At 36.9% G+C, this 16004-nt stretch overlaps 1 protein-coding gene across 1 annotated transcript; it reads right to left on the bottom strand.

The window, feature by feature from the left end:
- Positions 1 to 1980: 1980 nt before the first annotated feature.
- On the bottom strand, positions 1981 to 10053 carry LOC134855889 (fibronectin-like; the record flags this gene model as incomplete). Its single annotated transcript, XM_063872273.1, has 7 exons — positions 6282 to 10053; positions 5795 to 6048; positions 5050 to 5576; positions 3892 to 4201; positions 3205 to 3303; positions 2298 to 2412; positions 1981 to 2125 (listed from the first exon to the last, which is right to left on the bottom strand). Coding segments are annotated over exons 1-7 (5079 nt in total), but the record flags the coding sequence as incomplete, so codon positions are not given.
- Positions 10054 to 16004: the final 5951 nt, after the last annotated feature.

Raw genomic sequence — 16004 nt, forward strand, 5'->3', positions numbered from 1 at the left:
AAAAACAAACCGATATTTTGTTCCCAGTTATTTTGATCGAGGTTGGAACGCTATGTGCTATGTACAGCAACGTACTATTCTTGTTCTTCCGAATTTCGATACGAAAGTAACGGAATATTTGTGCTCGGGGTGGGTTTTTTCTTCAGACAAATTTCGATGTTTTAACTAGCCATTTTTGAAAAAATATTTTACCTGTGATCATTTTTTGTAAAGTTATGAGGGTTTAACGATTGCCATTTTGGACATTTTGACAAATTTGGGACAATTAACACGCGATATAATAATTAGCGCTATTAACGCGTAAGCGGAGATTTAATCCGTCTTAGAAATCGTTCCAAATTGGTTGAACGAAGCTTATTTGGAATAATTGATTTGTTACAAGGAACGAAATCTATCCTTTTGTACTTTATATGGCGTGTGGGGGGATGATTTTTATACAAATTTTCAAATTTCAGAAAAAAAAATTTTATTTTATTTTATTTCATTTAAATTTTCTATGTTATTACTGCTCCATAAACCTTAAAAGGCAGTCGGAACATTCAGGGCTTTGCACTGATACGAAGAGTCTTGTTCAAATTTGTAATTGCCGTTTTTGCTACAATATTTTAACTGTCTAAAAGTCGCAAAAACATATGTTTGAAAAAAAGCAAATTAAAGCAGCGTAGCAACAAAGAAATTCTACAAAAATTTTAATAGGTTCGGAATGTGATTAAAATCGTTATTTTTCCCCTGTTTTATGCTATTCTATTGAATTCTGTGTATCAGAATGTTTTGAACTTTGTTAATCGATCTGATATTTTTAATGCATGCGTCATCGAAGTCAGCAGGGTTAGATCCAATACTGTGCTTATAGCAACGTTGGATCTAGAATTATCTCGAGAGGAGCAATAAAAAAAATTTTTGCTGACCTTTTTCAGATTGAACTTTTCAAAAAAAATTGCATGTTTATTTTTGAGTTTGTGAAATAAATTGTTATATAAAACCAATTTCTTTAAGCGTCTTAAGGTAAAATGTAGATTGTTTGTAGAAGTAGACTTTTAGCTCAACGAGGGCCTAATGGCTCAATTTTTATTGCTATTTTTATATTATAATTTGAACGAGATCTTAAACTCATGAGATATAAAACCGATTTCAAACGGTTTACAAAAACCGTTTTGTGGTTGTTAATTTTTATGTTTGCTGTTAATCATTGCTGTTAAAGTTCAACTTTCATATTATAATAATAATAATTGTAGTTCCTGCGAATCGCAGAGGAGCTATCAGTAGACCTTAACAGTCCTTTTCGAGGATAGTCCATTTGTATTATCTCCCCACATTCCAGACAGTGTTATTTTGCTGAGCGAAGCTGTTTTTTGCGACTCAAGGCCGTTTTTTGCGTCTAGAACTTTTACGTGGTACCACTATTGCAGCCAAATTTGGTCAGGTTGTGGTGGACCTGAAGTTGGAGGTCAAGTGAGAGCTTGTCCTCACACACTATCATTGCCATGGCATGGGATCGAATACACGATCTGACCATTTCAAGTTGAACGCCTTACCATTGTGCTAAGTGCCTCCCTGAAATGCCATATTAGCAGTGAAATGACACGTTTTGAAAGTTTTTTTCTTCATCAAATTCAATCTACTCTACCAACTGGACCCGGTAGATAATACTGCTCCAAAGGATAATACTGCTACAAAATAGATAATACTGCTACAAAACAGGCCAAAAATGACGTTTTAGACACTGTCTGGAATGGTTAAAAAAAGTTTTTTAAACGCCGCTCCAAATAATCATTTCTGAAACCCCCCTTCCGTTTCTCAAGTTTACGATTTTTTTTAGTTCGGCGCCCAAGGCGCTCTAACAAAAACTTTGGGTGTGGTCAACTAAAAATGAGTGTTAAAAGAAATTATCAAGGGTGTTCAGGGTGTCGAATCCTTGAAAAAAGGAGTAGGCCCCGCCCTTTATGCCAACCCTGGTTTATTGTGTCCTATCCTATCTACCTGTATATCGATGAGTTTGATCTGCAGGTTTCCCCTCCACTGAGCCTCACTCATCTCATTGGGCCAGTAGGGGAAACAGGCATCCCTCATCACCCCCTTCTTCATCTCCTGGCACTGACACAACATCACCACCTTCACCACATCCCTACCAACACACACATATATATACTACCACACAAATATCAACAGGCAATGACGTCATCATTAGAATAAGTACAAAAACGAATACTTCAGTTCTGTTTCGAGAGACGGTCTTCGAAAGAACTTCTATTGTAATACTAAGTTTTTGCGTCAGTTGAGAAAATTGTTGAGCTTACTTTTCCCATATCATCTGCCAGAAATCGTCCACAGTGTGGGGGAGGGGACCCTGGCTGGCAATGTACTCCTGGTCACTGTTCTCTCCTGAGATGTAGCTCGCATTCACGTAGCCACCTGTGCGCCGAGTCGAAAACAGTTATGCTAAGTCGAAAGAATTAATAGGATCGGAGGTACTTTATGACTGGGTTTGATTTGTGGTACAAAAATATTTCGAATAATAATTTCTTATTTGTTAGAAAAACTAATTTTCCCGGCTTTCGTTTTCAGCTACAAAACCAGAAGCGGATTTGATGGTCAGGACGCCTTTCCCTAAAAGTTCCCCCTTTTAATACTATAAGAGGACATCTTCTCTTGCTGAGACCGGCCCTAAAAACTCTAAAGGCGCCAAAATATACTAATGTTAAATGGGACCGCGCGCCAAAAAAACGCAATTATCATCCAAAAAGTGCCTAAAAACGCCGTTTCCCCTGTTTTTCAAAATTCGCGTGCAGTGCAGAAAATTTGGCTGAAATAGTGTCTTCATTTTGATTTGGGGGTGCTTGGATATCAATTTGGTGGAGCTTAAAAAAGATCGATACAATTTTCAATTTTTTTTAAATTCTTCTTCGAAAAAATTCTAGATCAGCCAGGGTACAAAACATCCACTTTTTCCGAAGTTATCGCTCACAAATTTCAAAACATATAATGTATGCCAAAACTTTTGCCGCTGGATTTTTGAAGGGCCTTATTTAAATAGACGAGTTTGTGCGATCCCTCGGATGTAATATTTGCTGTTTCGAACATCCTTGATGAAATTTATTTTTTGGAATTTAAAATTCGCAATTTTTTCCATCTCATCTGTTTGAAACAAAAGGCCAAACTTCATAAAAAACGAAGGAATGGATTCCTTTAGAGTTGCATGTGTACCTTCAATTCTGACCAGCCTTGGGTCGAAGGGCACGATATCTTTGTAGCGGTTCTTGCTCTGATTCTCCACCCAGATGCCAATCTGACGGGGGATCCCAGCTGAAAAAAAGCGCACTATTACTCGATCATCAAGTGAATAAGTCTCCGACTCTCAATCTAAAGGTTGGGGGTTCCAGGCCAACCGTGCTCCGCGCTCGTTGCTTGAAGTCCCCAAGCAGGGGAAAAACCGGAAAAATTGCCCGCTATTCTTAAGCAGAGCTACAACCGCGGTTCTCCGCAATGAGTTGAACAAATTTTGCTGCTCTATCCCTTCGTGCAGATGAATTGCTTCAATTTAGCAACAACCAGATTACCGGATTATGAGAAAAGATGAAACAAAGTTGATGTTTTTGTATTAAGCTTAGTTTGGTAACGCTTTCTGTAATGCTTTTTAATTCTAAACTCATTGAGCTTTTCATACAACACACACGTTAAAAACAAAGATAACTTTTCTTAAAATGCTTGAAAAGCTTCGAAAAAAAATTTTTTATCAAAAGTTTTTTGAACCAATGAGCCAAAATGCCTTGAAAACTTACAGTGGTTATTGTTATACATGACGATAGCACTTTTGTACCTGATTCATTATTTTACATCATTCTTATCAACGTATTTTGTCTTAAATTGTGACGAATTACAACAAACACTCACGTTCTCTCATTTCGTATTGAACCTCGAGGAACTCCCGAACGAAACCTGCGTTGTCATTACTCGCCAGTCGCTCACACTCGTCTCTGAACTGGTCCAGTTGAATCGGTTTTCTGAATTTGCCCAGCAATTCATCCGGTTTGAGTCTACGACAAGTAGGGTTAGGTACAGAGAAGGGATCAAGACTGGGATCATGTGTGTCGTCTTTCTTTTTGTTAACGTTCCTCCATATGAAGAATGTGACTAGAAGGACAATCAGCAGAAGAAGCAGCAAAGCAATCAGTATGCCCACAATTGCTCCCGCTGTCAAACCCTGCAAAAGACGAACTCCTTGGAAATTCATGAAAGAAAGAAAAGAGAGTAATTTATTCGATCACTCATCAGGCCTTAAATTGACACATTAAACATGTAGATTTTTTTTGAAACTGATTTTCTTTTTTTTAAACTGATTTTCTTTTTTTTCGAAACTGGTTTTCTTAAAACTGATTTTCTGATCTCTGCTGAAATGTCAAAAAGTTCGTTCGTCCAGGTGATTTTTTTAAATTGAACCAAAAAGACGTTTTAATCCATTTTTGGATGGATTTGACTAAAATTAAGCAAGTTTAGCGCTTGTTTCTCCCTCAAAATCTGGTGCCTAAAACTTAACCAGGTCGTAGGAGACATGAGCATCGGTACTTTTTAAACTTATACTTTATTTATTATCTATTTTTTTTTGAGGGAGAGGGCGGCATGTTAATGTGTAAACAGACAAAGGCGACCAAGAGTGCCGAAGTGCAAGAGTGCCGAAAATAGTACTAAGCGAAAAATGGTGACGCTTCATGTTTTTATTCATGTTCTCTCCTTGCTTCGGATGTTTTGTATTCTGATTCTGATTGCTGCTAATATAGACAGTTGCTTTAAGACTTTTGCTTTTTGGCATTTGTGAAAGTCATTTTCTAACAAAAAAATTGTGACACTCTTTTTTTATTTTTGGCACTCATGTACTGAACCGTATAGACAAGACATAGTGATAAATTAACGTTTTCATAATACCGCGTTCCTCTGAATTGCTAGAAAAAAATCAACATTTGAAATTAATGCAGAAGTGGACACTCTGAATACCTACATGATGGTTTAATTTTAAAAGGTTTGAACACTTATAATAATTTTTTCCAAACTCACGTTTCCATCGGCCGTCTTGTATGAGCCAGCTTCGAATATTTTGAAAGTATCCTCATCTGCGTAGGCTCTGAGAAAGATTTCATACATCGTTCCGGATTGCAACTCTTTGTTACAGTAGAAAGTCGAATTGTCATTACAACCTTCGTTAGATCCCAAAGTGAACTCCCACGTAGCTTGCTCTGCACTTCTTGGCTCGCGTCCCATTCTCGGAACTTTAGGGCACTCATCGGTGGGGTAAAATTGATCACTCGCAATGTAAGGTCCGACTCCGTTTTCTGTGGCCGCAATTTTGAAAAACTCGACTGGGTTCACGGCGTTGTCTGGTTGGCTGAGATTATTCGGTGGAGATTGAAAAAGGTCACATGGGAACTTCAGCGTCAACGAAGTTTTATTACGTGAAGATAAAAAGTTGAGATCTTCGGTATTTTTGTATTCGGTGTTTATTTCCGGCTCACTTTTAATTGGTCGGTTGTCCCTTTGCCATGTTTTCAGACCCGGCACGTCGTTATAAGCGTAATATTCAACATCTGTAAAAACATAATTAAAACAGCATAATTAACACTTCGAGCCAAAATTAAACTCCGACAATACTAATTTACTGAAATTGAGTTCCAGCGGCACGTTTTGTTGACAAATTTTTAAGACAAGTTTTGTTGTTTTAAATTGATGTTTCAAACTAAAACTTACTCAAAGAACATTACACATAGAACATTTTTCGAAAACATAACTGCAACCAACACTTTACCAATTTGATATCCTTCGGGGACGAAAACAGAAACCTCAGAGACATCAGTCCCCACTGAGAACATCTTTGTTTGAGTGTTATCCAGACGCGATCCAGAATCAGCTCTGCTCCAGTTAACAGTTATGATGTATCCCCGGAGAGGGCCATTTGTCACAACTGGCGGGCGCCAAGTCACACGGAAAAAACCGTTTGTCAGATTTCGCTCAATGAATGGGTTCGTCACAACATCTGGTGGCGCATGCTTTGTTTCGCACCTGTTTCAGATATGTGATATTTTTAACACAATCTTTTTCAGTGTCGATCCTCGAAAAAACGCTGCCATTGAATCATTTAGTTGATGAAACGTAAAATCCACAACTTTGATTTTTAATTGAGTTTTTAAATGTTTATAATCAATTGACATTCGAAACCATTGTTATGTTTGACAACCAAAAATTTGGCAAAAAACTAATTTGATTAACTCATAAAAGGAAAAAACGAAGCTCACCTGTGTGTTATTACGGAACTCTCTTTAGAACTTAAACCACCATAGCTGCTGATTGATGATAGCAAAAACGAATAGTTGTGATGCGGTTGTAAATCAGTAAAAGTAAACGTTGCACTACCAGTTCTACCGTGATCTGGACTCTCTTGTATCGCAGGTAGATCATTGAAATCTACCTTGAAGCTGGTCACAATTTGGTCAGCTCGAAGTGTGAATGAACATCTATCTGATTGGCTCTCTGCATTTTCTACAGTCGGCAAAGCTGGTATTGTGTGAAATATCTCGCTTTCAACTGACACTTGTAATTCTGTGATTGTAGTCAAAGTTACTGTTATTTGGGATCTTGCTCCAGGTTTCAAGTCAGTTAAATTCAGCACGCCAAAGTTAGCTGATGAATTAACAATAAGTTGCTCCGAGTTATCTTGTACTTCAAAGTACGCGACGCTGTAAACCAAAGCCAAAAAATTGAAATTCGGTGGATCTCCAATGTTAGCAGCAATTGAGGTGGAACCAACACTGTTAATTTGCAGACTAAGTGGAGTGTTAATCTCTTTAAAATTAGAATTCTGCTCATCGGGGTCAGACGTATTTAGCAATACTTTAGTACAGTACACTCTTCCAGGCTCAACTGCAGCTTCAAAGATGTATGTTTTATCAGTTAACGGAGCTGAAAAACTTTTCGCTTCTATCAATTCCGTGTAATCTTCACAAGAATCCTGTCTGTCAATCAGATACAGCGTCATTTGCATATCATCACTGAACCGTTCAATGTTTGTTGTGATTCTCACTTTGAAATCCGCTGTAACTTCAACTGAAAAATCGGGGACTTCAATTTTGGTGCGACACATTTTGGTCACCGATTCACTGCTGAGATTATTCGAAATAGACTTAACATTTATGGTGTATTTTGTTCCATGAATCAAATTACTGTACGTCTTAGTTGTCCGAAGTTGATTAGAAACTTCAGGGCCATTGTCTAAGCTTGCTATGTAACTGTCTAAAACCCCTGATCCTTTGTTCCATGAAAAAGTGAGACTGCTTGTAGTGGATGATTGACAAGATATGTGCACCACAATGTCGGGATAGAGTGATATATTGTTAAACGCCTCTGAGGATTCTTCAAAACCCCCATTATTTGATACTAGTTTCAATTTTAAGCAAATTTGATGACCGAAACTGATTTGATTTCCGGCAGTAGCCTGGTCTGAAATAGGATCCAAATAGAAAGTTTGCTCTTCACATGGGCTCTGTGAAAAAGTGAATTCTTTCAAATGGTCGTAAGTGCAATCAGTTTCGCCAAGTAATCCCCATTCTGCTTCGATGTTCGATAGTATTTGAGTTGGCTGACCATCTGCGCAGGAGTAAAAAGCCGGAAGAGTGAGAATATTTGATGTGTTGTAAAAAATTTGGCTTAAGTCAGGATCACTCAGTTTTGTTCTAACTGAGAAGGCTTCAGATAGTTCTGAGAAATCATTTTGAAAAAGGGTTTGCACGCGAAACTCATATAATTGACCAGGAGTTAAGCCGTTGTATGTGTACTGAATGCCTGTTACATTCACTGATGCACAGCTTGTGTCACCTGTGCAAGAAACTCGAAACTGGACACCGTCGCTGTTTTTGACAGAGGAATCCCATTTTAAACTCACACTTGATGAATTTTTACTATTGTTTCCATCGGACCAAAGGCGAACGTTATAAGGCACAGAAAGGGGTGAAGCAGTGCCAGTTTCAGTTATAGCCGTTGTGTTATAATTGCCATAGACCGCACTCAAGCTGAAAGTGTAGGTCGTTCCTCGACTGAGGTCGTTCCAAGTGTAGGTCCTATTCGATTCGTCAATAGATTCAGTTCCACAATCTGGTTGACATGACAGTTCAAACCGAGTGAGGTCTCCGCCTCCATTGTTGGAGTAAGTCCAGTTGATATAATACGAGTTTCCAAGCTCATTCGGGGTAACTGTTAGATCTGCAGGAACATCGTACGTTCTGAATGTGACATTCTCAGAGTAAACGGAATAAAATGTGAGGAAGATGGCTCTTATTTGGAAAGTATACTGTGCACCTGGAGTGAGATGGTTGATCTGTTCATTCGTTTGTGAGACGTTTCTGGTTATACTAAGAGGACAGTTGGAAACACTAGATTGGAGACAAGAGATTTCAAATGTGGTGATTTCATTATCTAAGTTATTCCAAACAAGAGTGACTGAAGACTCGGTTTTTGTTGATACTCTGAAGTTTTCAGGTACGGGAACTGAATCCGTTGTTACATTGTTAGTTATTGAGTTTGACACGTAGCTACCAATGACAGCCTTCAACTCGAACTCATACGTAGTGTTTGGTTTAAGGTTCTCAAAAGAGTAACTTGTACTATTAGCGGAAACATTGTAGTTTAACCCACATCCATTAGTGATACATGTTAGCACAAAAGTGTCCGCGTCTCCTGCGCTGTAATCCCAAGTGACTGTGAAGGAAGTCTTTGTTATTTCAGTAAAGTTGAGATTCGCAGGAGCGATGACTGCAGTAGTGTTGCATTGAACCAGAAGAATATGATTAATTCCTGTGGTGTTGGAAGTCATGTGGAGTGCAACTTCGTATGAAGTTTCCGGCTCAAGGTCAAGAAACTGAAACGAGGATGCTCCTGTTTGGCTTTGCAGTCCAGTATTCTCTCCGTCTTTCGAAATATTGGCAAAAATTGTAGTCATTCCTGATTCAGGTTTTGGCTCTATTACGAGAGATGTTTCATTCGACGCGCAAGTTGCATTGTTGTTCAAACCCAAAATGCCATTTCTGGCTTCGCATTGAAAAAAAATATCTGCGTCTGTGTAAAACTCGTTTGTGCTTCGAGCTTCCAGTGAATAACTACTGTTAACAGTTTCATTGGCGTACTGGCAACATTGAGACACAACAGAAACCATTTGCATTCTGATATTGTGAACTTCACTGGATTTAGATTCTCTTGTAACGATAACCGAGTCGAGGTCTTCATTTGAAGTGACATTACAATCTGCAGGCGTGGTCGAACATTGGTTGTCAGTGTGATATATAACATACTGTACTCCGGTCGAATTATCAGTCACATTCAAATTTACCACAAATTGATAACCTGCTGACAAACCGTCGAAGGCAATCACGTCTGTCTGAGTCGCATTTGAAGAACCATCAGGAGGTGATCGACCAATCAAATCCGTGAAGCGGTGGTTGTTCAAATCAAAGCTAGTGGGTGGCAAGTCCAGATTGAATTTTGACGAGTTGACCACAGAACAACTCAAGTTGTATGGATTTTCCAGAAGGATTGAGCAGTTATCCAATAGAGCACCATTTTCAGTTATTTGAAGAATATACGTGTCACTCAGATTTCCCGTTCTCTCGAAAGTAGAATTAGTTGTATTAATGTAACCAATGACGTTTGAATCCGTGCCAAGCAAAGAGCCACTTGAATCTGTTGAAGATGAGTTCCAGTTGATGATCAAACTAACCTGATCGCCTCCCAATGGATCGAGTTGAATTGATATACTTTCTATGTGAGGTGATCCAGTCACATTACACGACGGATTTGAGCCCGTTTGCTCTGATTTTCCGGCCAGAAAAGCCAAAAGCAAAAATAGGTAACTTTTAATGTTTAAAAATAACCACATTTTTTTGTCGTTAAAGTGTTGTACTGAACAGTTTTCAGCCTCTCATTTTAAATCAGAAAAGTAAACTGATTTGGCTGCGGTTTCTTAAAACGATTTGATTATTTTGAGAAAACTAATGATGGTAATATACCATTTTGTACAGTTTCAGACTATTTTAATAGTATTATATAGTCAAACTCTCAATTTGAATTAACGTGCGTTTGTTAATACCAATTTTTTGTATATATACATGTGCACCTATGAAAAGTTGGCAAAATTAGAACGAGTTTTATGCTGTCTTATATAATCAGTTTCATAGACTATTGTCTTGGTTTGACGACTAAAAATCATAATTCTGTTTTTGGACGAAGTTAGTCAGTTTCAAAGTGAAACACAATTATGACTAACTAGTTTTTACTTTCTGTTTTTGAATTTTGCTATATGCATGATGAGATTCTATGATGGTAGAATTTTTACTGAACAATCAGGCTTAAGAAAATAGATAGCGACTGACGTGCAAGGAACCCAGAATTTTCTAGCCACTATGGTTCAATATAAGAATTCAAAAGTGGAAAAGTAGTGTTTAATAGGTTGAAAAACTTCAAAATCTTTTCTTTGAATATTTTTATTTTTCATATATTTTTTCCATTTTTTCTAAGATCCCTGTTGTTTAATTTTACTGGAGGAGCGATTGATTTAAACAAACTACTAGAGAGCTTATGGCAATAGCATTAATAACTAAATATAACAATTGAAACAGTGTATCATTTTATCATTTTCAATTGAGCAATGTGCATCAAGCAAGTCTTCAACAAAATTGATCCTTTTTTCTAGTACAATTTGTGTAATGAGTTTTATAGCACTGGTGTAACATTGTAGTTCATCTCTATTTGGGATGTTTGATGGAAAATATTCTGTTTTAAAACTAAAAATCACACGTGAATAAGAAGCAAAAGATATTGGTTTTCGGCTGTAAAAACCGCTTTAACCTAATTATAATTGAACTTTTGTTGAGCAATTTTCAAAAAATGATCCTGTCCAAGTGAATCTGCTCTAAAAACGTTTTCAAAAAATAAAAATTTTGTTAATTCAATTTTTTTCAAATAGAACCAAGTGATTATGCACTAAAAACTTTGTCAAAAACTTTGGGTTCAAAATGTGTATTAGCAACGGGCGAAAAAAACAAATTACAAGTCTACGTGCTATTCACATCATGCTGCACTGGGTTCGTTTGCTATACCACAGGAGTAACTATGCAATCAAAAGCAAGATATCTTGCATAGAGACTTTGTGATAAAGCTTGCAGCAACTATGAGAAAAATTTGAGGAAAACAAAGCAGATTTTCTAAGAAAATTTTGATACAGGATTCATAGTTTAGCCGAAACAAGAGCAGTGCATTTTGAGTTTAAATGAAACCACTGTTGATAATTTTTCTTGCCAGACGGCCTTGAAAATGAATTTCATAAATTGAGTTCTAAATAACATGAACTTGAAAAGGAGTTAAAAACTATAGCAGCAGAAAAAAAAGCATCAGCCAAAAAATGAACAAATTCAAGCCGAGGATGCTAAAAACAGGAAATTTTAGAAGTTAATGCTTACTTTCGTAAAATAACAGAAAAAACTCTGTCGTGAATAATCGGCTGAACACTATTTGTAAAAACTTTCAACACATTGAAAATGTCATTTAAAAGGTCTTGAAAGCTGTAAAGCAAGTCTTTTATAGACATTTTTTAAACTGTAAACAATTTCGATCACGCTTTTTCTGAGCATACTTTGAAAAACAACAGGAAACCTGATATCAACCAAATATTGATAAAAAACAAACAGGATACTGTATTTGCTACGAATGCTCAAACAATTTAACCTCTAGAAACATTGGAGGGTAGGGGGATCATATTGAAATGAAAAACATGTTGTCACATTAGAAAAAATTAAATTTCCTGAAGTTAGTGGAAACTGGTTTGATTGGCCTCAGTTCAAAAAAGATCAAACTCAAGTTTTAACTGTTCTTGATGACAAGGCCATTATTTCTGATGGACTGGGTAACTTTTTACCTTGAAGATGTTCAAAGTCTAATCAGAAATATGAATGATAATCTTGCTGAAATTTAGAAATGTCTGGATGAGAGATATGGTGATGGAAGAAAAATTATAGAAAGACTCTTACGTGATATTGAAAAAGTTCGTTCCTTCAGAAGCAATGAAGAAAAATGTCTTCTCAATTTCATTGATAAAATCGAAAAAACACGTTTGGAACTTAAATTTCTGGTGAGAGACCCAGAAATTAAAAACAGCTCAATTATTAGTATGCTAGAAGAAATTTGTCGGAAGAGTTCAGAAAAAATGATTTGCAAGAATTTGTGATGAAGAAATTGTCAAAAAAAACCCGGCAAAATTCACGATTTCTACAAGAGCGAAAAGTGATAATTGATTGTTTTCTCCACATATTTCGAAAAAATGATGATTTTCAGCGACAGGCGCAGGATAAATTGGAAAAAATTTATATCAAAACAATACTACTTTGACTATAACTGCTTGTTTGTAAAATACAACAGCTTATCCAAAAAAAGTTGAAAAAATCTGCTTGAGTGAAAGAGAATTGTGCGTGGTTTGATTGTTTGTTAACTAAAATAAAAAAGCTGTGTGAGCAACTAAACTGCGGAAAAAATTATCATAAACTGCTATAAACCTCTCTCATTGATAATACTCAAGAATTTGCTACTGAATATAGTCTACTCATTACTAGCAAAGAAGCGTTTCTGCAAACAAAGCCAATTGATCTTTGTACCAGGCTCGCGCATGAAAAACTTTTGTAATTTTGGGATTCTGCTGCTACAATTTCAGTCGAGCATAAACTGCCTCTGTCTAGCAAACCTGTTTTCATCTGAGGTGGCCTGTCATGAAAAAAACTATATTCTTTAGATGTTGAGGGCTTTAAGGGCAGAACGCATGCATATTGTGTCAGTTGCATCTTGCAACAATTCGTTAACTCATGGCACTTTTCCGGACGCTTTTCCTATAGATCATGGATTTTCAGGCATCGGTTTTATTAGGGACTTACCTGGTACGATATTAATCTCTTGCTATACAGTATAAAAATGACTTCGAGTTGTATAAAAGTGCTTTTGGAAGGCGTGTTCGGGTTACTGATCAGGGAGCTGAACACTTCTTCCTTTGAGAAAGTGAAGTTCACTAATTGTGAAAATAGATTGAGCGATTGTTACTCCATTGAGATTTTGGGAGTAAACTGTAAATCTAAATTATTTGGAAACTGTTATTTGGAAACTGTCGTTAAGGTTAAATCAAAAACATTTTTGAAGGTCTTTAAGCCTCACTTAACTTCGTACAGCCTAAAAAGATCAATAAACAATTTCGTGAAAGTTAGGAGTGACTCTAGTCGCTCTCAAGTCCAACATCAGAGCGACTGGAGTCACTCCTAACTTTCACGAATGTGTTTATTGATCTTTTTAGGCTGTACGAAGTTAAGTGAGGCTTAAAGACCTTCAAAAATGTTTTTGATTTAACCTTAATGTGTCTGTTTTTAAAAGCAATCTATCTAAATGTTACGGAAGATTTTTTTGCTGACAAAAAATTTACTTCTTTTGAGGCAATTTATTGTTTTGCCAGGCTGACCTGAAGGGATTTATTCAGTTTCTGGTACCCAATTGGTTTGTGTTAACAAAATAAGACTGAAAAATTTTGCACTCCTCAAAAATATTTTTAGAAATCTATTGCCTATCATAGATTTACGATCGGAATTTGCTCCAGGTGGAGCTATATGGCGACAGGCTTGCCTTGATTTGCCGATATCTTCAGTTAAAAGCTGTCTGACAATATCTATTGACAAGCAAGTTTTGTCAGTTGCCGAGTTTCAAACTGTTTTATTGAGACTGCTAATTTGCTTAACGTGAGACCAAGCAAATGCAATCTTGCTCATCTTTATGATCTTTATGACGATGTCTCTCTAATTCAAAACAATTCTCACTTAGGGAGAAGTTCTAATGGCTATTCTCCATTCATTGGTTCACATAATCACAAGTCAGCTGGACCTAATTTGGTTGAAACCTTTTGAAAGAATTCTGCAAAAAGTGGCAGGTCACTTATTTGCCTGGAATGGTGCTCTACAAGCGTTGGCCAAATTATCAACGTAATTTCAAAAATGACGATCTCGTTTTGGCGATTGAGTCCTATTCAACCAGGTTTTATGAGTTAAGGTATACCTGAAGACGTTTTTCCAGGAAGAGACGGTTTGGTAAGAGATGTCGAAGTGGAAATAGTCGTGAAAGATGGTTCAGGGTCTGTCATATCTCGACCGGTACAAAAACGGATTTCTGTGCTCCCATTTGAAAAAATTTTAATTGAAATTGTGGGGGAGTGTAATTTTGGGCAAAAGCATTAATAGTTAAACATATAACAATTGAAATAGTGTATCAATATTAATTGAGCAATGCGCATCAACCAAATCTTCATTAAAAGTGATGCTTTTTGATAGTAAATTTAATGTTATGGGATTTATAGAACTAGTATAAGACTGTACTAAATCTTTCTTTTGCATTTTTGCTTGAAAAAAGTCTGTTCTGAAACTATAAATCACACGTGAATAATAAGCAAATATTATTGATTTTCGGCACATTACGAGGCCAAATTCTGCACTGGATAGGCGCACAGTTTTGTGTCTGTTTGTTCCTGGATTCCAGAGACAAGACTTTTAACATGTTCGAAAATGTCAGTGGATTCCACCTACAAAACTTCCGTGGATTCCGCGTACAAATACCTGTCGGCACATTTGTTGATCATTTTGTTGAACATTTGTCGGCACATTTTTTGATCCGCGGATTCCGCAACAAGCGAATATAGCTAGTTGTTATGGATTCCGCAACTGTAGGTGGAATCCACAAAATGTAAGTGAAATCCGCAAATGTAAGTGAAATCCGCAAAATTTGTAAGCGAAATCCGCGAATGTCAACAGAATCCGCAAACTGTAAATGGATTCAGAATTTTGTCTAATACTGAATTTGCGTATGAACAATCGAAAGCTCGAGCTGGAATTCTTATCTATAATAATGCGGAATTTAAAAGCAAGGATTTAACCATTGTCAGTGGAATCCACAATTAATTCTCAAAACAAGTGTTAACTAAATTGGTGGATGTCAGCTTTTATTTTTTTTGGAAACACAACACCGAATAAGTTCAATTTTTGGAGTCATTGGGTGTAGAGTGTATGGAAACACAACACTCAGCATATCACTAACTTAGATCAGTTTTTGGGATTGCGTCAATCCCAAATACTGATTTTGGAAGCTTAACGCCGAATAAACTAAACATTTGTATTCCATGGCTTGAGAGTGTTTGGAAACACAACGCACAGCATTCACCGAATTTGGTCAATATTTGGGATTGCATCAGTATTTGGGATCGAAGTAGGTCAGTATCTGGGATCGGTAGCTCAGTATTTTGGATCGCAGTTCAGTTGGTCAGTATTTGAGATCGAAGTTGGGTTGACAGGAACTGAGACCAAACGTTTCAACTGGTAGTTGATCAATGTAGTAATTGAGAATGATTTTTTCTGTTGACTAGTAATTAAAAGATATCATTTGAACGCTTTACTACACATATGCACATATGTAAACGGGATCCGCAAACAAACGTTGGGGATTCTGCTTACAGTTGCGGAAACCGCAACAGCTCAATTTAACTATACAAATGTTTTATTATTTGTTTGTTGATTCCACAAATTGTACTGGAATCCGCAAGTACGATTCGGGATTCCGCAAAATCGCCTTTTTTCGGCGCAATTTTGAGCGGTACAGTGTTTTAGGTATTTGTTTGTGGAATCCAAAACAGCGAATAAGATCAAAGAAAAGTAGTAAACTTGCGGATTTTGCGACAAATCCGATTTTGGCCTGTTGAAATATCCGCTAACAAAGCACAGAATGCACAGTTTGGCCTCGTAATGCAGTAAATTCCACGCTAAGCCTATTAATTTGAGTTTTTGTTGAGCAATTTACGAAAAATGATCCTGTCTTGCTGAGTAGAACCAAGTGATTCTGCAATAAAATTTGACAAATACATTGGGCTCAAGAAAAGTATTTTTATCGGGCGAAATAAAACAGAG

This window comes from Symsagittifera roscoffensis, unplaced genomic scaffold (genome assembly GCF_963678635.1).
Source record: "Symsagittifera roscoffensis unplaced genomic scaffold, txSymRosc1.1 SCAFFOLD_919, whole genome shotgun sequence".
NCBI lineage: Eukaryota > Metazoa > Xenacoelomorpha > Acoela > Convolutidae > Symsagittifera > Symsagittifera roscoffensis.